The sequence below is a fragment of the Schistocerca cancellata genome, chromosome 9 (assembly GCF_023864275.1).
Source record: "Schistocerca cancellata isolate TAMUIC-IGC-003103 chromosome 9, iqSchCanc2.1, whole genome shotgun sequence".
NCBI classification, from domain to species: domain Eukaryota; kingdom Metazoa; phylum Arthropoda; class Insecta; order Orthoptera; family Acrididae; genus Schistocerca; species Schistocerca cancellata.
This window is the reverse complement of record NC_064634.1, coordinates 36,524,105-36,546,707: the sequence shown is the minus strand read 5'-3', so window position 1 is coordinate 36,546,707 and position 22,603 is coordinate 36,524,105. Positions and strand designations below refer to the sequence as shown.

The window sequence follows — 22,603 nt, the reverse complement described above, 5'->3', positions numbered from 1 at the left end:
TAGGTTATGAGAGCCCTTGTACAGAAAAATATAGTGATGTGATTCATGTTTCTAGTGCAGGCACAGAGGCTAAATTTAATGGTCAATATTCATGACAAATAACTTTTTCTGATCCAATGTTTACATGGTAATATAATGAAACTATCTAGTGTCTGCAAAACACACATATAAGTTCATCATCTATAGTTAGTTAATTGTTATTTTATCCTACACAATGTAACAGTTTTTGTTTTTGTTAATCTCATGTTCCAAAGAACATTTGCTCAATAAACTGAAATAGTGTGGAATGAGTTATTTGACATTCACATCACAAAGCGTTCAACAATATAAAATGGTGCAAGCTGTTCGAGATTCTGAAAAAAGTAGGGGTAAGCTAAAGGAAGAGACAGATCATATACAATATGTACAACAACCAAGAGGGAATAATAAGAGTGGACGATCAAGAACGAAGTGCTCATATTAAGAAGGATGTAAGACAAGGCTGTAGCCTTTCGCCCCTACACTTCAATCTGTACATTGAGGAAGCAATGATGGAAATAAAAAGAAAGGTTCAGGAGTGGAATTAAAATACAAGGTGAATGGATTCGCTGATGACATTGCTATCCTGAGTGAAAGTGAAGAAGAATTAAATGATCTGCTGAACGGAATGAACAGTCTAATGAGTACACAGTATGGTTTGAGAGTAAATCGGAGAAAGATGAAGGTAATGAGAAGTAGTAGAAATGAGAACAGCGAGAAACTTAACATCAGGATTGATGGTCACGAAGTCAATGAAGTTAAGGAATTCTGCTACCTAGGCAGTAAAATAACCAATGACGGACGGAGCAAGGAGGACATCAAAAGCAGACACACTATGGCAAAAAAGGCATTTCTGGCCAAGAGGAGTCTACTAATGTCAAATACCGACCTTAATTTGAGGAAGAAATTTCTGAGGATGTACGTCTGGAGTACAGCATTGTATGGTAGTGAAACATGGACTGTGGGAAAACCAGAACAGAAGAGAATCGAAACATTTGAGATGTGGTGCTATAGACGAATGTTGAAAATTAGATGGACTGATAAGGTAAGGAATGAGGAGGTTCTACGCAGAATCGGAGAGGAAAGGAATATGTGGAAAACACTGATAAGGAGAAGGGACAGGATGATAGACATCTGCTAAGACATGAGGGAATGACTTCCATGGTACTGGAGCGAGCTGTAGAGGGCAAAAACTGTAGAGGAAGGCAGAGATTGGAATACGTCAAGCAAATAATTGAGGACGTAGGTTGCAAGTGCTACGCTGAGATGAAGAGGTTAGCACAGGAAAGGAATTCGTGGCAGGCTGCATCAAACCAGTCAGTAGACTGATGACAAAAAAAAAAAAAAAATCACAAATTAATTTGTAAATATGGCAACATGCTAAACATCAGGTTTTCTTTAATATACAGATGTGAATTGTGGTAATTCCTACCCCTCATCTTTCACACATTACAATAACAGTTCTTCTACAGAAAACAAAATTATTTCAAAAAGAACTTTTTCAATTTGTTTTAAAATTTTGCTTTGCTGTCCATCAGACATTTTATATCATTCAGTAAGTTACGAAAAATTTAGCTGCAGCTTTGTGCCTTCTTCTTGTGCTAAATATTATGTTAATGTGGAGTAGTGAATGCCATTTTTTCCTATATTGTAATTATGTGCATCGTTCTTTCTTTTGAACTGCAGTGGATTATTTACAATGAACTTCATCAAGGAATAAATATATTGTGAAGCAGTAGTCAGAATACCCACCTCCTTAAACAGGTGTATAGAAGATGATCATGGATGAGCACCAATTATTAATCTTACATGATGTTTTTGAGCAATGAAGACTTTTTTTGCTAAAGACAAGTTACATCAGAACATTATTCTATATGACATTGCTGCATGAAAATATGCAGAATACGTCAGCTTACTGTTTCGTCTCTCCCCAAAACAGCTTACTGATGTCTCTGCTATTATTTTTCTTGGAAAGGTGTTTAACAATGGCATCTTTCAGAGTCTCTGGTAAAATATGCCTCGAGCTAATGATGTGTTACATATTTCAAATAAGACTGGGCTTACTAAATGGGAACAAATATTCACAACAAAATTATTAGAAGGATAGATTGCTACTCACCATTTAGGGGAGATGTTAGGTCACAGAGAGGCACTGTTATATATTTAAGCTTTCAGCCAAAAGACCTTCCAAAGTAGAAAACACACACATTCACACAAGCACAACTCACACAGACATTGCTGCTGTCTCTGTTCACTGAGGTCTGACTCAACAGTATGCAGATCTGAATTCTGGCAAGGGATGAGGACACTTCCTGTATTGGCACAGATGGAAGCAGCAAGGCCTCATTGGCCACAGACAGAGGCCACATTTGTGAGTAGTTTTGTGTGTGAGAGTGGGAGTAGGAGTGTGCATTTTCTACTTAAAACAAGGCATTTTGGCCAAAAGCTTAAATGTATAGCAGTCTTTTTTTACACGTGCGACTTCTCCTCCATATGGTGAGTAACAATCTATATTTTCCATAATACTATCATTATTCCATCTTGGATTTTCCATTTTTTGGAAAAAAAATTGTACTCCATTAGAAACGCCATCAAATACCCAGATGAACTTTCTTCTGTTTGAGAGAAGATATAATTTCCTTAATTTCAGAGGAGAAGTTGGTGATACATTCATATAACTGAATTTTATGAGGTGCTTTGTGGACATATTTCTGTGATTTTTCTTGTGAACTATTTGCTCTGTAATTTATACTATGTTTAAGAAATGATTATTAAACACATTTTCTACCTGCGACTGATCATTTATAGTCCTTCCATTTAATTCAGTAGTCATGATATCCTGCTCTTTCCATGGTTGTCCTGTCTCTCATTTCACTACATTCCATAAGGCCTTAAGCCTGTGGTTGGAGTAACTGATTTTTAACATAATGTGCATATTCCTTCATTTTTTTTAAATAACCTATCTCCATAATTTTGAGTAAAAAGGTTCTAACTGTTATTTTACCTATCTGCCTCACTAACAGTTCCAACTTTTACTGGTTTGGTAAAGACAGTTTTACTGATGTTAATGGAACTTGTAAATCATTGACATACTCTTTGATAGCTCTGACTGTAATAAACAAGTATGAGTGAAATCAGTATTGTCCCCATGCTATGCATAGTGCTCTGATAACAGGAGTTCAGTATAATGTCCGTGATACTAAATATCTTGAATATAATAGAAGGAAACATTCCACATGGGAAAAATATACTAAATACCTTACAGTATATATATACTAAATATCTTATTGTATAAAAAATATACTAAATATCTTAGTATATGACATGGTCCCCACAACACCTTAGGTCTATTGACTGCAGTCAGCTTGAAGTAAGTGCCTTTTGGGCAGATTCAGTTAACATAAGATACTTCAAATCCTACCTACTAAATGAATCTCCAAAAATTGATTACCTTTCCCTTTATGCCTGATGCAGATGAACAAGGTAACATATTCACACATGCACATTCGTGCTTACAAAACAGTGGATGCAAATAAATACATACATTATACATATGCTGGAAAGATCTGCTGTAATAATGATTAATGGGAAGATAACTGTATGATTAGTGGGAAGATAACTGTTTGTTATAGGAGGTGAATATGTGGACACATATCTCAATTATGTTTCTGTGTGCTGTTGTGCAAAGAGTAAGTGGACATAAGCCTGCCCAGTTGGCTGTGCTGTCTAATGCACGGCTTTCCAGATGGGAAGGAGCGCCTGGTCCCCTGCACGAATCCGCCCAGCAGATTTGTGTCAAGGTCCGGTGAACCGGCCAGTCTGTGGATGGTTTTTAGGCAGTTTACTATCTGCCTCGGCGAATGCGGGCTGGTTCCCCTTATTCCGCCTCAGTTACACTATGTCGGCGATTGCTGCACAAACAAGTTCTCCACGTAGGCATACACCAGCATTACTCTACCACGCAAACATAGGGTTTACACTCATCTGGTGTGAGACGTTCCTTGGGGGGGGTCCACCGGGGGCCGAACTGCACAATAACCCTGGGTTCGGTGTGGGGCGGCAGATGGATGAAGTGGACTGTGGTAGTCATTGTGGGGTTGTGGATCACTGTGAATGCGGTGGGGACGAAGCCTCTCCATCATTTCTAGGTCCCCGGTTAACATACAATACAATACATACATATAAGTGGGCATAATTGCTCTCCTAATATGTGTTAGCAGATTGGCATAGTACGCTGTACATATAGATCAAACTTAACAACAAAATGTTGACTATTGTAAATGTTGGTTACTTACAACAGTGTGAATTCGTTAATGTATTGCCACAAATGAGATTGTCACATCTGTATGTATTCTGAATTCAATGTTGCTCTCAGTTAAATGTAGCCTTTGCTTATATTTCACAAGTCCTAGCTTTAATTTTATATGTTTAAGTTACTGTTGCTTTAATCTTGTTTTCCAATTCCTCAAAAGTATGTAATTAAATTTCATTAAAAACAGGTAGAGGTAAAAGATTGGAGAAAGGTGATATTCTGTGCACATCTCTAATGTTAAGAGCATATGCTCGTGAAAATGACCAAAAATTGGAAAAAAATTCTTGGTCTATAGAAAAGAGCATTTCATGCTGATTTCAAAAATGTATAGTTTATGGGGATTATCATTTTCCATTCATTCTAAAATTGAAGTTGAATGTAATGTTGCACAGGGGCCACACCTATCTGTCAGTTTGAAGTGCATCAGAATACGTGATACTTTATTTTGTTATTCTATTTTTCCCATTGTTAGTTATGGATTGTTAACACAGGTGTATTCTAAAAGGCACTGACTCCTGGAACCAAAGTACGGGTATGTCTAAAAGGCTATGGTTCGAATGTAAATACAGATGTTTGCTTTTAAAGTTGATCTGAGAATATATGATTTTGGAATTTAATACGTGTGTGGTTTTGTGGTTATTGGGTGTTGTTTTGTTTCTGTGTGTGTGTGGTGTGTGTGTGTGTGTGTGTGTGTGTGTGTGTGTGTGTGTGTGTGTGTGTGTGTGTATGTGTGTGCTACAAATGACAAAAGTAAAGAAATTTAGCACCAAACGAAAGTTTCGCGGCAACCAATTCCAAACACAACCAAATAATACGCATCAATTGCTTCAAAAGTTGCCCGAGGAAACTGTGTCTACAGGGAGTGCTTCTAGACATAAACTTTCGCTTTCTGAATGCAATAATGACGGAAATGTTATTATGAACCTAAATATGCTGTCAAGACTTTTGAAGAGTGCTGTGAAATGTAAGTACTACAATTGGAAAGATAATATTGATGTGCCTGAGGACATATCATTAAGGAAGGATCTTCAAGTTGGTTACTAATTGCCTGTAACTTGTGGAAGATGCACAGTGATACTATGACATCGCCAGTAACTGATAGTCGACATTACAGTGTACATATTCAGCTTACTTATGGAATGTGATGTATTGGAAGGAGAAGGAGAGCTGCTCAGACTTTTTGTGCAGTGATGGATTTCCCTCCACCTCTACTGAGGTTTGACAGATACAATAAATTAATACATAATGCTTTATGTGGTGTAAGTGAACATTCAATGAAAAGAGCAGCAGAAGAAGCAGTAACCTTGTCTGAGAATACAGACATTGTAGCAGCATTTGATGGGTCTTGGTAGAAGAGAGGTCATACTTCTCTGAACAGGCTGTAACTACCACATTTATTGAAACTGGTAAGATACTAAATTATGAATGTCTAACAAAGCACTGTCAGGGTTGTTCAAGTAAATTTATCAGCACCTATGTTTATGTAAAGAACTCTGATGGCCCACGTGGAAACATTGAAACGAAAGGAGTTCTAAGCATTTTTAGAAGATCAGAGGTCAGTTGTGGTGTGAGGTGTGTAGGCTACCTTGGAGATGGAGACTGTTTAGGTCACACTACTGTTGTTAATGACAGACCATATGGGGACACACTGATAGAAAAGCTTGAATGTGTTGGGCATGTACAAAAAAAAAGACTGGGAGCTCGGCTGAGAAAATTATGTAAAGACTTCAGAGGAAACAGGTGGAAAACACATAGGTGGTCCAGGTTGTCTTACAAAAAGTGAAATTGATTTTTTGACTCAATATTATGGACTAGCAATAAGGAGAAATGTAGGAGATTTGGAGCACATGAGACGAGCTGTTAGGGCAACATGGTTTCACAGAGTGTCAACAGATGAAACCCCACAGCATGGTTTGTGTGCAAAAGGGGAAGATTCGTGATGCAAGTATTGGTTGAGCAATGCTACAGGCATACAATATACCAACAAGCATTCCTTACCACTTGCTGTAATGGAGGCAATTAGGCCTATACATAGGGATCTGGAAAATAAAAATGTGCTTAGGAAATATATGCATAGTCTCTCTCAGAATTTAAATGAAAGCTTCAACAGCTGTATGTGTTAGAGGATACACAAAACTGTATTTGTTGGGCTGACAGTGGTGAAGATTGGTGTAATGGATGCAATAATAACATTCAAGGATGGTGTAATTTCAAGGATCAATGTTATGAAGAACTTGAACATCCAGATGGGAAAGAATATGGTTTCACCTCTAACTGCTGTTGATAAGCAGCAGGTAACTGAAGAGAGACAGCTGCTACCAAGGAGTCAAGGATAAAGAAAAGAATGAAGAGAAAAAGTATGGAGGATAAGGAAACAGGAGGACAACTGGAGTATGCAGCTGGAATGTTCTAAATGAGCATAGTGGTAAGTTAATAAATCTGTAAATCTTTTTTAAGCGATTTACTGAAAATTTGAATTTTTATCATCCAGGTACACTTCTCTCCTAAATGTCTGAAGTTAATCTGACAAAAATCGGAACAGTTATTTAGAATGACCTCCTCTACCACCTTTGCCTACTATTTCCTGAAAAATTTATAACATGATGATGATGTCGGTGATATTTGAGCTACATTTTTAAATATTTTTGTTGTAATAAATTAAATTACTTGTCTTTTTCACACATCAGCATCAGGGAAGGAAATTAAGGAAATTAAAGGTATAAAACACTTATGTGAATGCTGTCTGTACTCTTTTTCCAAGCTGTGCAGTCAGTGGTTCCAAAGAAAATGGTACCGCAGTGAAATAGTTTCCATTTTTTGTACTATTATAAATATTGTTGTCAGTGCCAAAATATAATAAATGTCTAAATGATTTTTTGGGAAGTGCTTTGACTAATGACCCTAGTTGTGTGTTAGAATTTTGAGCTATCTCATTTATAGATCAGTTGCACTATGAGGGTGAAGATAATGCTAAAAATGCAGCCTGTTCTGGGCATGTCTCCTTATGTGCAACTCCATTATAATATGTGACTGCAAAATTTTCACTGCAAGGGAGATTTATGTGCTGCTGATTTGGCTGATATTCAGTATAACACTGTTAATTAACTTTTTAGCATATTTTAAATATACTGCCTGTCGAATGTTTGTTTTGCAATATAAAACAATGATGATGATGATGATTTTGAAGTCACTGATATGTTCACTTGTCTAACATGGTACTGCCTGTCATGAAGGCAGTTTCTCTGTAAAGCCATTCCGCAGTTTTTGAAGATTGCTGTGGCTATTTCATTGATGATAAAACATTAATCATTGAATTTGAAATAAAACTCCTTAGTTGATATGGTATGACAGTAGCAAAATAGACTCAAAATAAAACTTTTAACTGTTTACAAGTAGGATGCAGGACGGGATATTTTTAATTAGTAAATTTTACAGAGAAAGATTTTGCACTTACAACAACTGTGTCTGCATAACTGAGTTGAACGGGCAGAATGCCCAATTACTAATTCACTCACAACCAATCAGTGAGAGGCTTAGGCCCTCACATTGTTTAGTTAAACTTTTGAAAAAAATTCACAGTTCAATACTCTAACCCATTTCAGTCAATTTCTATTTGTAAGTCCTTAGTATAGTAAAATTCACAGTTTCTGTCTCATCTCAGCTATCATATAAAATAATTAGTTTAAAAAGAAAGATGATGAGACTTACCCAACAAAAGCGCTGGCAGGTCGATAGACACACAAATAAACACAAACATACACACAAAACTCTAGCTTTCGCAACCAATGGTTGCCTCGTCAGGAAAGAGGGAAGGAGAAGGAAAGACAAAAGGATTGGGTTTTAAGGGAGAGGGTAAGGAGTCATTCCAATCCCGGGAGCGGAAAGACTTACCTTAGGGGGAAAAAAGGACAGGTTTACACTCGCACACACACACATATCCATCCACACATACACAGACACAAGCAGACATTTGTAAAGGCCTTTACAAATGTCTGCTTGTGTCTGTGTATGTGTGGATGGATATGTGTGTGTGTGTGCGAGTGTAAACCTGTCCTTTTTTCCCCCTAAGGTAAGTCTTTCCGCTCCCGGGATTGGAATGACTCCTTACCCTCTCCCTTAAAACCCAATCCTTTTGTCTTTCCTTCTCCTTCCCTCTTTCCTGACGAGGCAACCATTGGTTGCGAAAGCTAGAGTTTTGTGTGTATGTTTGTGTTTATTTGTGTGTCTATCGACCTGCCAGCGCTTTTGTTGGGTAAGTCTCATCATCTTTCTTTTTAAATATATTTTCCCACGTGGAATGTTTCCCTCTATTATATTCATAAAATAATTAGTTTGCTGCTTAAATAAATCATTGTGTGATAAGGATCTCCTAATGTGATTACTTCAGCTTATTGATTGTTTGGCATTTTTCACCCCCTTATTTTTCCCATTGTTTTCCTGCTGTGATACTGAAATGTCTACTCTGTCATATGATTCTGGGTTTTCTTTGGGTATTCATCACATGCACTTCCTCTTCTGCATTGATCTTTGAAATAAATCTACTCCTTGAAATATTAATAGTGACGGCAGCTATTGTGCAGCAATCATCTTCCAGAATGTTCTAAGTTCTATTTGCCTCTCCTTGGAAATTTATGGCATCCTGTGTGTGATGAAACCATCTCTGATATCTTCCAATCTTCTCCTTTATCCATCACAAATGTAACTATTTTTCTTTCCACAAATGTACATCACATCCTCCCTCACAGTATTTTGTTACACACATAAAATATTCCCTACTCTGCCAAAACTTCAAGAAACACACACACACACACGCACAGAGAGAGAGAGAGAGAGAGAGAGAGAGAGAGAGAGAGAGAGCACTAATTTACACAATAATTTCCCATAACATGTTCACGCACATAAAGTAATAACATAAATATAGCAAATTGGTGCGGAAGCTGTTGTTCAATGATTGAAGGGGCTAAAAATATGCCCATCACAGTAAGTTCAAAGTAAATTGACCCATTATTACTGCAGTGTAATAAACAAGTTCAAGAAAAAATGTTGAACAGAGAATAGTAGTCATCCGCCTTATAGACTAAATACATAAAAATAGCTTTTAGTAAATTTTATTTATTTCACTCATAGTTTCAGCACTTGATATGTGTGAGACTAGCCTGTAATGAACTAATTATATAAATATGTTTGGTGGACTTAATTCAGATACATGGACAATTTTAATACAAATTTAAAGTCCAGTTCAAAACAGGTCTATATACTCTCATCATGTTTTGGTTCTATCAACCAGTTTCCACAAGCAGTTCCTCTAGATGCTGTTAATTAGATTTATATAGTTTAACACAACATCTATTAGTGTTTCTAATAAAGCCACTGATAATATTCACTGCATTTCTACCACCTAGACATACATATGAGCAATTATTTTTAATCAAGCTGACAGCTAGCTCTCATTCAGGAGCATCAAGTCTCGAAACTTCATCTGGGCATACTGAGTAGGCTTTTTTAGTTTCTCTGCCTCCTGTGGTCCAATGCCTTGAACAAAATTGACCAGTTTTGTATGTGTGTTAGGCTTACACACACACAAAATAATGTAGACAGAATTCAAGTGCACAGAATTACACTTTATATCTAATGACACAAATACATGTCCGTAAATGAACATAAATATCTTGACACTGAAAATAATTTCAGATATACCCCTTGTACGAGAAATACCCAACAACTGCCCCTTGCCCTTTCCCCTCTCTGACATAGTATGGAACACCTGGAATGTAAGGAAATTAAAAATTGTATTTGCGAACTGACTTCTTGTGTGGACTGCTGGCCATGGCTTTGGTGCAGCTGCTGGATGTGGCAGTGATGGAGCCTGCTGATTGGTTGGTGCGATGGTAACAGCAGGTGTACGGGGGCCTATGAGATTGATGAAGATCTTGCTGGAGAGTCTTGAAACTGCCCGATGTCAGCATGTATATGCCATCTTCCTTAGCATTGCTCGCATTGAACACATGAACATGACCTCATCAGAAGTGTCTTTTTTAATCAATGACCACCAAAATGGTTGTTCATTAACTTGATGACTGTGTTTGCTCCTAGTTCTGACAAACTGCGAACACTGTTGAAAGCAACTCAGCAGAATTTTAGCGAAGCATAGGATGTTGGCTTCTGGTGAGACACATCACATCATAATGTTCACTTGTTTCCTGCAGTCCTGTGGAAGGGTTGGCCAGTAAATGCTGCTGTTGTGGATCTGAAATCTGAGTGGTGGCGAGTTCTTTAATGTCCATGATATGTGTCAAATTACAGATGTTTGAAAAGTTGCTTTCAGCAATGTTCACAGTTTGTTGCACTCAGGAGCAAACATGATCATCAAATGGGCCAATCTTAGCCTTCATTGTTTCTCATTTGAGTCAGCATTTCCTTTCCATTGGAGTCAGCATCCTGAAATGTCTAGCTTAAGAAGGTGAATGTAAGTTAGACATATCCATTATGGTTTCTAAGCAGAATATTTGCTAGTAAAATGTGTTATACTGTGAAAGTTTTTGTTCAATGACAGAAAGATTCTTTTATTAATTTGTTTTACATGTTGGACAACCCCTACTGTGCTTTATCTCAATAACCATTGACTGTATGAGGGAGTACCCCAAAGAAACCAAACTTATTTATTCCCATTGAAGAACAAACATTCAATTCCCTTCAAAGTACTCTCCACTTGCAGTAATACAATTGTCTAATCTTTTATTCCATTTTTCAAAACATTGCTTATATTCATCTTTCATGATGCTTGAGAACACCTCTGTTATTTATTACTGTACCTCACTTTTCCTGTTAGGAAGCAAAGTCACATGGGACAAGGTTAGGTGACTATTTTTGGGGGTGGGGGCTAGGATCATGTGTCATACCATTTTTTTTATGATGCAAAACCAGTCACCCAACTGCCACAATCAGGCCACTTCTGTCACACTCTGTTGCTCAGTCTTTTCAAACTTCCAAGTAGAAAGCCTGTCAACTGTCTGATCCTGTGGAATGAACTCTGAATGGGCGACTTATCTCACATTAAAAAAAAGATCAGTTTTGTCTTAATGCTTATTTTCACCTGACTAGCTTCCTTGAGATGAGGCAAGTTGGAAGTCTTCCACTGACTTGATTGTTGCTTTGATTCTGATTTGTAAGCACAGCACCAAGTTTTTCCATTTGTGAAAATTTTTGAGAAGAAGTTTGAAACATTTTGGGATCCTTTTTCAAAACACAGCATGCTTCTATGCAACCTAGGCTTTGTTCAGCAGTCAGGAGTCATGGCAGCCACCCTTTTCGTTTCCAAATCACAGCATTGAACTCCAAGCTACTCCTGCCAGGTCCACAATTTTTTTAATGGTCCATCATTGACCTTCATTGATGACTGCATGAATATTTTCAACATTTTGATGTGTTTGGGCCATGGAAGGATGACCAGAATGAGGTTCATCATCAACTGACATTTCACTATTTTTGAAATGGGAAAACCGCTCAGACACTTGACTTTTCCCCATAGCACCATCCTTGTACACCATTTTTAACATTTTAAGAGTTTCTGTTCCACTTTTTCTGAGCAAAAAGCAGAATTTCACCACTGCACACTGTTCCCAAAAATCAGCCATTGCAAAAACAACAATCATATAAAACAGGTTGTTGCTATTAACTCTGCTGTAACTAGTCCTGACCTTCTTAATTGACAGCACTTGGCTTACTGACTCTGGAATGTTCAGTCTGTGTGCTCCTAGCAGCAAAGCATGATATTACAAAAGCTCTATCCACCAACAAATTAGTCCAGTTTCTTTTGGGTACACCCTCATATAATGCACACTATTTAAGATAGATACCTTATTTTCATAATCGGGATGTGTAATAATTATTAATGTTTCTGTTATTATGGACATTACATTGGTACATGCATTCACACTCTCTGTTTCCAAGTAGAGCTTTAAACAAGGTTGAGTACTTGTTTCAGCTGTTATTCATATGAACTTTATCCATAATTTAATAATCAAATCCATATTTCTTGCATTTTGACCCCAACAATATTCCATACCTATGGATGCAGTGTATGTGGGTAAGAATAGTATGATTATGACAGTATAAGACTTTACACTATATTATACCTATTAATTGACATTCAGAAAAACAATCATCAATCTATAGTACAAATTTATATGAATCTTTTTCCTTCCAGCCATCTCGTTTCCAGTCTGCAGTTTCTGAACTAATAAATCGATGGAGTGGAGTTAAGAATGCACAAGAGTTAGAAGTGAAGCCTATCAAGCCACCAGACATCTCATTCCCCCAGAGCCTGGGTCGTCAAGAGAGTTTCTCTCCTTTTATACCACATCACAGAAGAATGGCTACATATTTGACAGAAACACTTGTAGGTAAGTAAACAGTCTAATTTTCACCATAATACATTGTATTTTAATGTGGAAGCATAAATACCATTATGTGAAGAAAGTCATATTCCAGAAATGCCAAGAGCTGCTGATTAAATAAATAATTATTAACTACCAGTTTTGATCATCTGATCACAAACAGGTTACTGTGACAGTGTTCTTTCTGTGCTCTCCACTCTGAAAGATGGAATGTGATCATGGCAGTGTGCAAAGATTAATTAATTATAGTAGTGCACTTTATTATTGGCTAAATATTGCAATTTACTTTTGACAGCAGTGGCAGAGTATGGTTTATAATGTGTTTGATACCACAGTAAGAACATTGCTATTCAGGCTACTGTAATTTTATGAAACTCAGTAATGATCAACTAACAAAGATTTATTTCATCAGTAGCTCTTTCTGTCCCTAAATATGACTTTTTTTTTAATATTTGAAGTGAAAGATTATTAGCAGGAGGAAATTGTTTAACAATTCACTGTGCTACATTCTTAGAAATTATTTTGAATTATGGCATTTTGACCAAATGGCATTACACGCTGTTTTGCTACTTTATTATCATGATTACTGTGTATCATAAGGATTCAGAAGGATTTTGATCATTAGCAATTTTCTGTAGAATTAAATACATTGTCTGCTAATTAGAATGACTTTTACAAATAAGTATTTTTACATGAATTTTAACACTTAAGATATGTGTATTATTTTGCATTGTATGAAAATAAAATTTTCCAACAATAAAACAACATTGATCTCAAGCATCAGTAAAGATAAAAGGAATAAAACAAAATGGATTCACCAACACCTGCAGAAGATACTGGCACGTTTAAAACATATACTGTTCCAAACTAGAAAGAAATCATTCAGTTACATATTTTCGCTAGTGGATTCTCCTTTTGTACAAAACAATTGTTTATTCAGTATTCTACTGCAGGATTTTTCAGACATATTATCAAAAAAATATAATGTCCCAACTAAAAGCCATAAACATATTAGCGTGTGAGAAGTGTTTGGAGAGGCATGTTGTGAGGACGTACTCTGAAAAAGTATATTATTGACACTAAAAATGGTATGATAACTTAACTTCACCATAGCTCTAAACTTTTGGGGAACGAATTCATCCATGCCCATATATTGTTCTGTAAATCTCATCATGAATGAGAGAATTCAGGGATGTGGACTGTCTCAAGTTATATATCATACAATAGCAGACAGAATCAGCTACTTACAATCAGTTATGAGAAGTGCTAATGCACTCACACTGATAATTACAGTAATTACTTCTTTACTACTTTTCATAACTGTATTTGGAGAAAAGAAGCTACTTTTCCAAAAGCTTCTGCTCTTTCTCTTATAGTATTCAGGTACATTTTATTTACTTGTAAATACTAAGCATTTTTGTAAGTTTACTGACTCCAGCTGTTGTAGATAGCTCTTTAAACAGTTGGACAAACTGACAACAGCCTTACAATACATTTAACCCCTTATGGTATTTTCTGCCAACAAATCAATCATACTTTGAAAACAATGTTAAAAAACATAAACTACAAGGAGAAGTGATTTATACCACTAATCACCCAGCATTAGTATAGTCCAGAATGAGTGAAGTAATCAGCAATAAAAATCTTTGACAATCTATACACTGATGTAAAGAACTGAATCGATAATAAAACTAACATCAAACACAAACTGTATCTGCTTGACAACTCCCTCTACTCCACAGAAGAATCTCTCTCTCTCTCTCTCTCTCTCTCTCACTCTGTCTCTCTCTCTCTCTCTCTCTCTCTCTCTCTCTCTCTCTCTCTCTGTGTGTGTGTGTGTGTGTGTGTGTGTGTGTGTGTGTGTGTGTGTGTGTGTGTGTTGTCTAATTCGGAAGAAGGCCAGTTTGGCCAAATGATAACTTGTTTGGCAGTCTTTTTGTTGTGCCTACCTGTGACTCGACATCTCCCCTAAATGGTGAGCAACAACTTATCCTTTTCATACTTTTGCTTTATGATACATCCAATTTTGAGCATCACAGTTATGTTCAGAAATGGAACACTATGTGCCACAACAATTTTTGTATGTTCAGAAATGGAACACTATGTTCCACAACAATTTTTGCTGTCCTATGCTGAATCTGTCTGGCTCATAAAGCTACAATTTGTGTAGCTATAGAACTTTGACAAAATTTCCAAGGGAATAAGATATCTTTTAGACATCGGGAACAAATATACACTGCTCAAAAAAGGTTTTTCATCATTTGGATATCTGCAAACACGTCAACTTAGATTCAAGGGGGAGTAAAATAGTTAATCATATGGATAGTGGATACTTTTCTGTAAAATAGAAACTGAATGATAACCAAAATAATTTATTATAATACATATACGTATTGTGTGCAGAAGGTTCTACAAATGGCTAACATATGAAAGCCTACAATTTAGGAAACTTGTTAGCATGAGTGACTATAACTAAGAAAGACTTTTAAAAAATTAAGTAAATTATGTATTGTGTTAAATAATTGTTATCAATAAAACTCACAATAAAGTAGAATTCAACATACACTAAAATAAAGTACTCGTTTAAGTCAAACATGAAAATATTATGTGCGCGCGCACACACACACACACACACACACACACACACACACACACACATGGAAAGAATGATATGTTTACTAAAATAAAATATTCTGCATTGTAAAAAATGTTCTCTTTTCCTTTAAAGGAATGCGGTCGTTTGAGGATTTCTTTTCCATGTCAGTCTACTGTCATGACCGTATCAACCCATACATGTATGCTTATGCATTATCAATTGCCATGATAAATAGAAAGGACACACAAAATCTACCTCTGCCACCACTATCTGAAGTGTTTCCAGACAGATTCATGGACAGTGCAGTTTATGCACGGTGTCGAAGAGAAGCTAATGTTGTTGGTGAAGGAAGCAGGGTAAGCTATACAAAGAACATGTAAAAATAACAGTATATTATGTCAAATTGATAACAACTTGTATTATTGCTTCTCATTAATAACTATGAACTATGAATGATGCACATATAAGAGAAAATTTGCAGTGCTAAAGATGTAAGTCGACTTTGACAATGTTCTGACATAATTTTAATTCTCATTTGCACAGCTAACTGGTGTGTCTATATTTGTTAGATACTAGCTTTCACCTGAGCAATATTGTTTGGTGCTTGATCTCATTTCACATAATCAGAAGTTGTTGCTGTGTTACAAAATGTCAGAAACAGTTTTTGGACTAGTTTTATTTTGTCCAGCTGGTATTTTTCAAACAAGCATACTGATTTCAAAGTAGATGCTATGTGTGTATTTGTGTCAGACAAATGATAAAGTCCTTATATCATGTAAAATGCTACATTCATTGATGCACACTGTGGGGAAGAAGACAGATTAACTGGAATTTATATGATTATGATGAGTTTAGATTGAAGGATGCAAAAGAGAGCTTTTACAGCATAGATCACAACTCATATGTCATGTCATATACTTATCAGTTTGCATATGTTTCTCATCAATCTCTGACAGATTTCAAGAAGAAAGAACTAACTAGCCTCTAGTGTGTGCCTATTTACTTTTCTTTTCCTTTTAAGTAAGTGCTGGTCCTGTAACGTGCTTTACACATTAGGGGGGCAATTTTTCAGTAAGCAATAAACCAATCCGTTCAGGTATGATTACAACAGAAAAAGAATGACATTCAATAACATACTGCTATATTTTATGACTATATTCTGAAGAATCAATGAATATATGCATCAGAACAAGTGTAAAATCTTTAATTTTTATAAAGTTAATTACTCTTTTAGAGACCAATTGTGATTCCTCGTGACTACACAGCTTCTGATCTGGAAATAGAACATCGTATTGCATACTTCAGAGAAGACATGGGTGTTAATCTGATGCACTGGCAGTGGCATCTTGTCTATCCAAACACTGGATCAATCGATCTCGTAAATAAAAATCGCCGTGGTGAACTTTTTTTCTATTTCCATCATCAAATTCTTGCAAGGTATGTACTGTCCACTTTTGAAAATGAACATAAGTAATGATTATTAGCAATATATTTAACATAACTATTAAATTAATTACTTTTCACCATGATTGTTTTGGGACAAGGTTATCAGAAGTAACATTTTTTAGCCAAAATAAGTTGCTACAGAGCATGAGGTAATGCCTTTCCTACATGGGATGAAAACTAAAGTAATGTTTATAACTGTAAATTACACATCCATGACAGACAGCTTGGAAGCATTTGACGATAGCATATCTGTAAAACATTTGGTGATAACCTAATTGTTTCAGCATAAATTAGTATGGTACTTACAGAGAATTTCTTCATATTTGTAGTACAGTAACAGAGTGATTAATTCCCATAAGTTGTTCAATATACCAGCAAAATCATCCCACTCACACTGTTTCTGTAAAATGTACTGCGTATCAGCCTGTTTCTGAGAAACAAAGTTTTCTTCACATGACAGTTGATAGTCACTACGATCATTTGTTTACTACCTACATAAGATTTGTTCAGCATATGTGTTTTGTTTTATGACAGTAATCATATTCAAATGTGCTGAGAAAAAGGAAAAGGTTGACAGAAAAATTCTTTTTGAGCATTTTAGCAGCAACAATCATTCATGAGGCAACTGGTGTTCAGTTGGATCTGTCTGGTATTTATAGAATAAATGTTTACCAGTACATCAGTTGTTACTCTCATACCAGTTAAAACAACATTGTCACTGAACCATACGTATTACACAAATGATAAGTTCCACAATGGACCACATTACATTTTTAATAGTTTCAGATTGACTAACAAAATAGCAAGTTCTCACCAATCAATCTCATTTGTGGTTGCTTCCAAATAAATTCAGTTTTTATTACAGTGTTTTTCTTTGTGTCTTTTTAATTTCAGTCATTTAAAAAAGTTGGTACCATAGAAAACTTTACATGGCCAGGATATTCATGCCTGAAGCATTTCTGATTCCTTTCAAATCAATTACACATGTGCATTGTACTCAGCTGTCATTTTGCCATGCAAGCAGTATGCAAATTTCATTTCAAAGTGTGTTGTGTTGCATACTTCATATTCCTTTTGGAACTTATTAAATAATCAACACGGTTCTGGAATCTTTTATCTGGTTGGAAATTGAACACAATAGTCTATTACACATAATTAATTGTTTAGTCCTTCCTAGGCTGTTACTCTCTGGATGATGTGTAGCTCGACTCTGCTCTGTGTCATCACTACAAAGTGCATGAAGGATTTTGCTCAATGAATAAATTTCAGTAATTTTGTTGTTTCTATACTAATATAGATAGCACTCAAAACAAAAGGACTGAAAGCCCAACCTAAGACAATGAACTTGCATTCAAGAGTTGTACTCAATCTGGTGATTCAGATTTAGTTTTTCTGTGGTTTTCCTAAATTTTTTAAGCCAAATTGTTACAAGGTAGTTTAATTGAAAAAGAACATGTCTGATTTCCTTGCACAGCTTTAATCTATACTCTACTCCCTGTCTAATACTCTCATCATCAGTAAAATACTATCTTTTTATTCCATAGAGCTACAAACAACACTGAATGGTGTGATAAATTACTTGAGGGGATTTGTTTTAATGTTTCAAAAGGGTATTTGAGATGCTAAAAATATGGTTCAGTATTTCCAGATGTGAGTAATAAAGGGTGTGTTTTATCACGGTTGATCAGCAGACTGTTGTGAATACAAGTAGATAAGGTAAAGGAGATCTGTTTCTGGGTGATTCTGGTTGGATAGTTTCAGTTTGTCAGAGTGTTGACAAGACAGTCAGAATACGAAAGAGAGAGAGCTTGTATCTCTAGATGTGATTCCTGCAGGTGACCTGATCACTTAAGAGGGCCTCTTGGTGTGCAATGGGTGGTAGCTGTTGTGTGGATGATCCGTTAGTGATGTGATTTAATGTCAAGAGAGATTCTTATAAAGCCATCATTGAGGTGAAATCTGGCTTGGTGAACTGAGGATCACCACGGAAGGAGGAGGTTGTTTGTCCTTGCCCTGATCCCAGATCACAAAGGTGGTCTCAGTGATTATGAAACAGTTGAGTGTTTTAGGACTCTGTCTACAAATAATTCTTGAAGATGACCAAAGGAAAATTTGGCATTGGACATGTATGAGATGTCCGTGGCAGCATTGCAAATTTGTTTGTTAGTGATGTCTTCAGAAAGAGCAAAACTCCTGATGTAATAAGAATTATTACTTCCCTATTGTCACTTATGGTGGAGAAACATGGACAATGAAAGAAAGGGACTGGAGCAGACTGCAAGCAGGGGAAATGAAATTTCTCAGAGCAGTTAAGGGAAAAACAAGAATGGACAGAGTAAGGAACGTAGAGATTAGAAAGGACCTCAAACAAAAAAGTATGAGAGAAGAAATTGAAAGAAAGAGATTAAGATGGTATGGGCATGTTAAGAGGATGCATGGGCAGAGACTCCCCAAAATTATGGAAGAACTAAAGATGGATGGGAAAAGACGTAGAGGGCGCCCAAGAACACGGTGGAAAATAGGAGTGAGAATATCTGTTGAAAGGAGAGGTGTGACCTGGCAGCAAGTGGAGGAAGAAAAGTGGTGGGAGGACCAAGCCAAATGGAGAGGACTCGCCAGCACCCAGACCCGGCAGTAGCTGGAGCGGGATTCAGATATAGATAGATAGATAGTGATGTCTTCAAAGTGGAAGTATTTATGTGTGAGAATGTGGTCACACTTACCAGAAAAAGTTGTGGGTTTGGTGATAGTCAAGTATTAATAAAGGCAGCCTTCCTTGAGGCCAGGTGTAGGAATGTTGAAGTAGCAGGAACTGGTGTAGCCAGTGACTATAAAAGGTGTTGGCACATTGATGTAGAGAGTATTTCACTGTGGTTGTAATAGGCAGTTACAATGAATGTCCCTGATGGTATGGTTTAGGGACCTTGGAATGCATGTGGAATGTAAAAGTCTGAGGAATTATGTAGAGTCTTTGTCTGCAAGGAGAATGACTAAGATTGTATTTTTTTGATGGTAGTGAATGGTATTTGTTTATTGTTTGCACTAAGGAATTTACACTACTGCAATGACATTAAATGTTGTTTTCTTATTCTTCACATGTCTTTATTTCATCCTTATAGATACAATTTTGAGCGATTATCCAACAAACTTGGTCGTGTGAAGCGTTTGCTGAACTGGCGTGAACCTGTAGAGGAGGGATACTTTCCAAAGCTGGATAATGTTGTCTCTAGTAGAGTTTGGCCACAGCGTCATTCAGGTGCTATCCTAAGGGTAAGAGATTCCTCTTCCATATGGTTCCAGAGCAACGTTGTCATTATTTTTCACACAAGAGTTTGTGTTTTTATAGTATATACATAAGAACTTTAAGGAAATTCTGACATAAAAGATAGATTTACAAATGTCCATATTGCTTTTAAGAACCCAGATTCCAGCACAAAATCTTGATGGTTCATTTAGTCATCCTGATCAGTAGCTGCAAGTAATAGTTTTGATTAAAAAACACAACATCTGACAAGGTTGATGATGTCATCTTCCAAAATACTGAACAGAATAATGCGACTGTCAACTCACAGGACACACACCAATATATCATCTGCCAGTCACACTAGGGAAAGTTCAGAAATCACAAGTTATAAGGTTTTTAAATTTTATATGAATAAATATTGTAAAATTAATAACTTACGGCATCCTGTGATGAACAACATTCAGCATATTTAAAACTGTAATGCTTTTACTTGTGATATTACCTTGTGATCTTAAACTTAATTAAATCTATTATTAAACTACAAGTAGTCATTTTTATTTTAATATTATTTATGTACACATTAAATTATCTATAGCTGTTTGCTCCCCCACACCTTATCCATTATACAGTTTCATTCAGCCAATATCAGTTAATGTTATAGTGGTGTTTGCAAAACAGTTATGTGAAGAACGTAATTCTTCCATAACAGCATGAGCAACATTTGTGAGGAGCTGACTAAATATTATTTTCAATTCAGATATATATCTAAATTTACGTGGCTGGATAAAGATATCAAGAGTTTTAATTCTTCATGCAGGATGTAAATCGAGTACTCCAGCGACTTAAAGTTGACATCCAGGACATGGAAAGGTGGCGTGACCGGCTGTACGAGGCCATCCACAGTGGAGCTATTATAAATGTAAGTATTAAAATTATGGAAATTCTAGGATCAAAATGATTATCAAACAAGGGATAAGGCAACCACCATCTATAGCTGACTGATGCTTGTTACATAGACATGTGTAAGGAAACAATGTCACTAGTTTCTGAGCTATAACTGTTTTCCATTTTAAGTATACAAACACTCTTTCTCTCTCTCTCTCTCTCTCTCTCTCTCTCTCTCCCTCTCTCTCTCTCTCTCTCTTTCTCTCTCTCTCAGATTCATTTTCAATACACCTGAGGAAAACAAAGTACATTCTGTTGACATTGACGGTAGAAAACTCTTGGAGTTGATCAACTTGTCAATGATACATAAAGATGTCTTCCACAGTGTGGATAGGGACCAGTGGACAGGGGCCAGTGAGGTCTCAGGGTGTTGTACCGATCCCCCTAACCAAGAAGTTTGATGTGCTGTCTTTCACTGAAACTGGGCTAGTGAGATTCACTTCACATCTTTTGGGAAACCTGTTTTGGTAGGCATCAGGAGGAGGCAAACAAGAAAGTTAGGGATCTACCAATCATCATCAGTTAGAACTTACAGCAAATGCTGGCACCCTTTAGGGTAATAGCAGCAAGAATCTTGAAAGGACACCAGTATGTATTGCTGGGGGCCTCACTTCAGCTTGTTGAAGAGGCTATTCAGACAGCCATTGAGGGAACAGGGTGCAACCAACTCCAGATTGTAGTACACATTGGAACAAATTATGCCTGTCATCTGGGTTCCGAGGTCATTCTTGGGTCGTAACACTGACTGTCTGAGAAGGTTAAGAAAGCCAGCCTTGAGCATAGAGTTTCAACAAAGCTCACAATTTTAGCATTGTTCCCAGAACTGGTCATGGCCCTTTGGTTCTGAGTCAAGTGGAAGGACTGAACCAGAGGTTCTGTGACAAGCTAAGCTGCAACTTCCTGGACTTGTTCCAAAGGGTTGACAACTGTAGGGCTGCCCCAAATTGGTCAGGTGTGCACTATACATCAGAGGCTGCTACTCAAATAGCTGTGTGTGGGTTGCACAGAAGGCTTTTTTAGATTAGGCAACTCTCCATCCAATGCGGATAATGATAGTTGTAGGAAACTCCGAAGTATAAGTTTAAGATCGAAAGACACGCCTCCAACAGGTGAGAGTATTAAAATCCTAATTGTAAACTGCTGAAGCACTCACAGAAAAGTGCCAGAGTTTGAAGTGTTAATGAAAAGCAGTGAAGCTCACATAATGCTAGGTACAGAAAGCTGTTGAAAAGTGAAATTTATAGTAGTGACATTTTTTAGGAAAATTTAAGTGTATATCAAAAGGATAGGCAAATGGAAAATGGAGGTGGTGTATTTGTTGCAGTAGACAAGAAATTCAAATCCACTGAGACAGAAATTGAAGCTGCATGTGAGATTGTTTGTGCAAGACTCAGTATCAGTGTTAGTCATAAAATGATTATTGGATCCTTCTATAGCCCACCAGACTCATCCTGATGCAACTGAAAGCTTTAGAGGGAACCTCAGTTCATTTGTACATAGGTTCCCCACTCATACTGTAATTATCAATGGAGACTTAAATCATCCAACAATTTATTGGGAAAATTACAGTTTTGTTAGTGGTTGGCTGGTAAGACATTCTGTGAAACTTTACTACCGTATTTACTCGAATCTAAGCCGCACTCGAA

General features: G+C 36.6%; 1 protein-coding gene across 1 annotated transcript in view; it reads left to right on the top strand.

The window, feature by feature from the left end:
- LOC126100761 (phenoloxidase 2-like) overlaps positions 1-22,603 on the top strand; it is a 66,013-nt gene that overhangs the window by 9,201 nt on the left and 34,209 nt on the right. Inside the window, exons 3-7 of the mRNA XM_049911382.1 lie at positions 12,537-12,732; positions 15,455-15,678; positions 16,557-16,759; positions 19,888-20,038; positions 20,830-20,931. Coding sequence (XP_049767339.1) covers positions 12,537-12,732; positions 15,455-15,678; positions 16,557-16,759; positions 19,888-20,038; positions 20,830-20,931 — 876 coding nt within the window. The remainder of the gene's footprint in view (positions 1-12,536; positions 12,733-15,454; positions 15,679-16,556; positions 16,760-19,887; positions 20,039-20,829; positions 20,932-22,603) is intronic.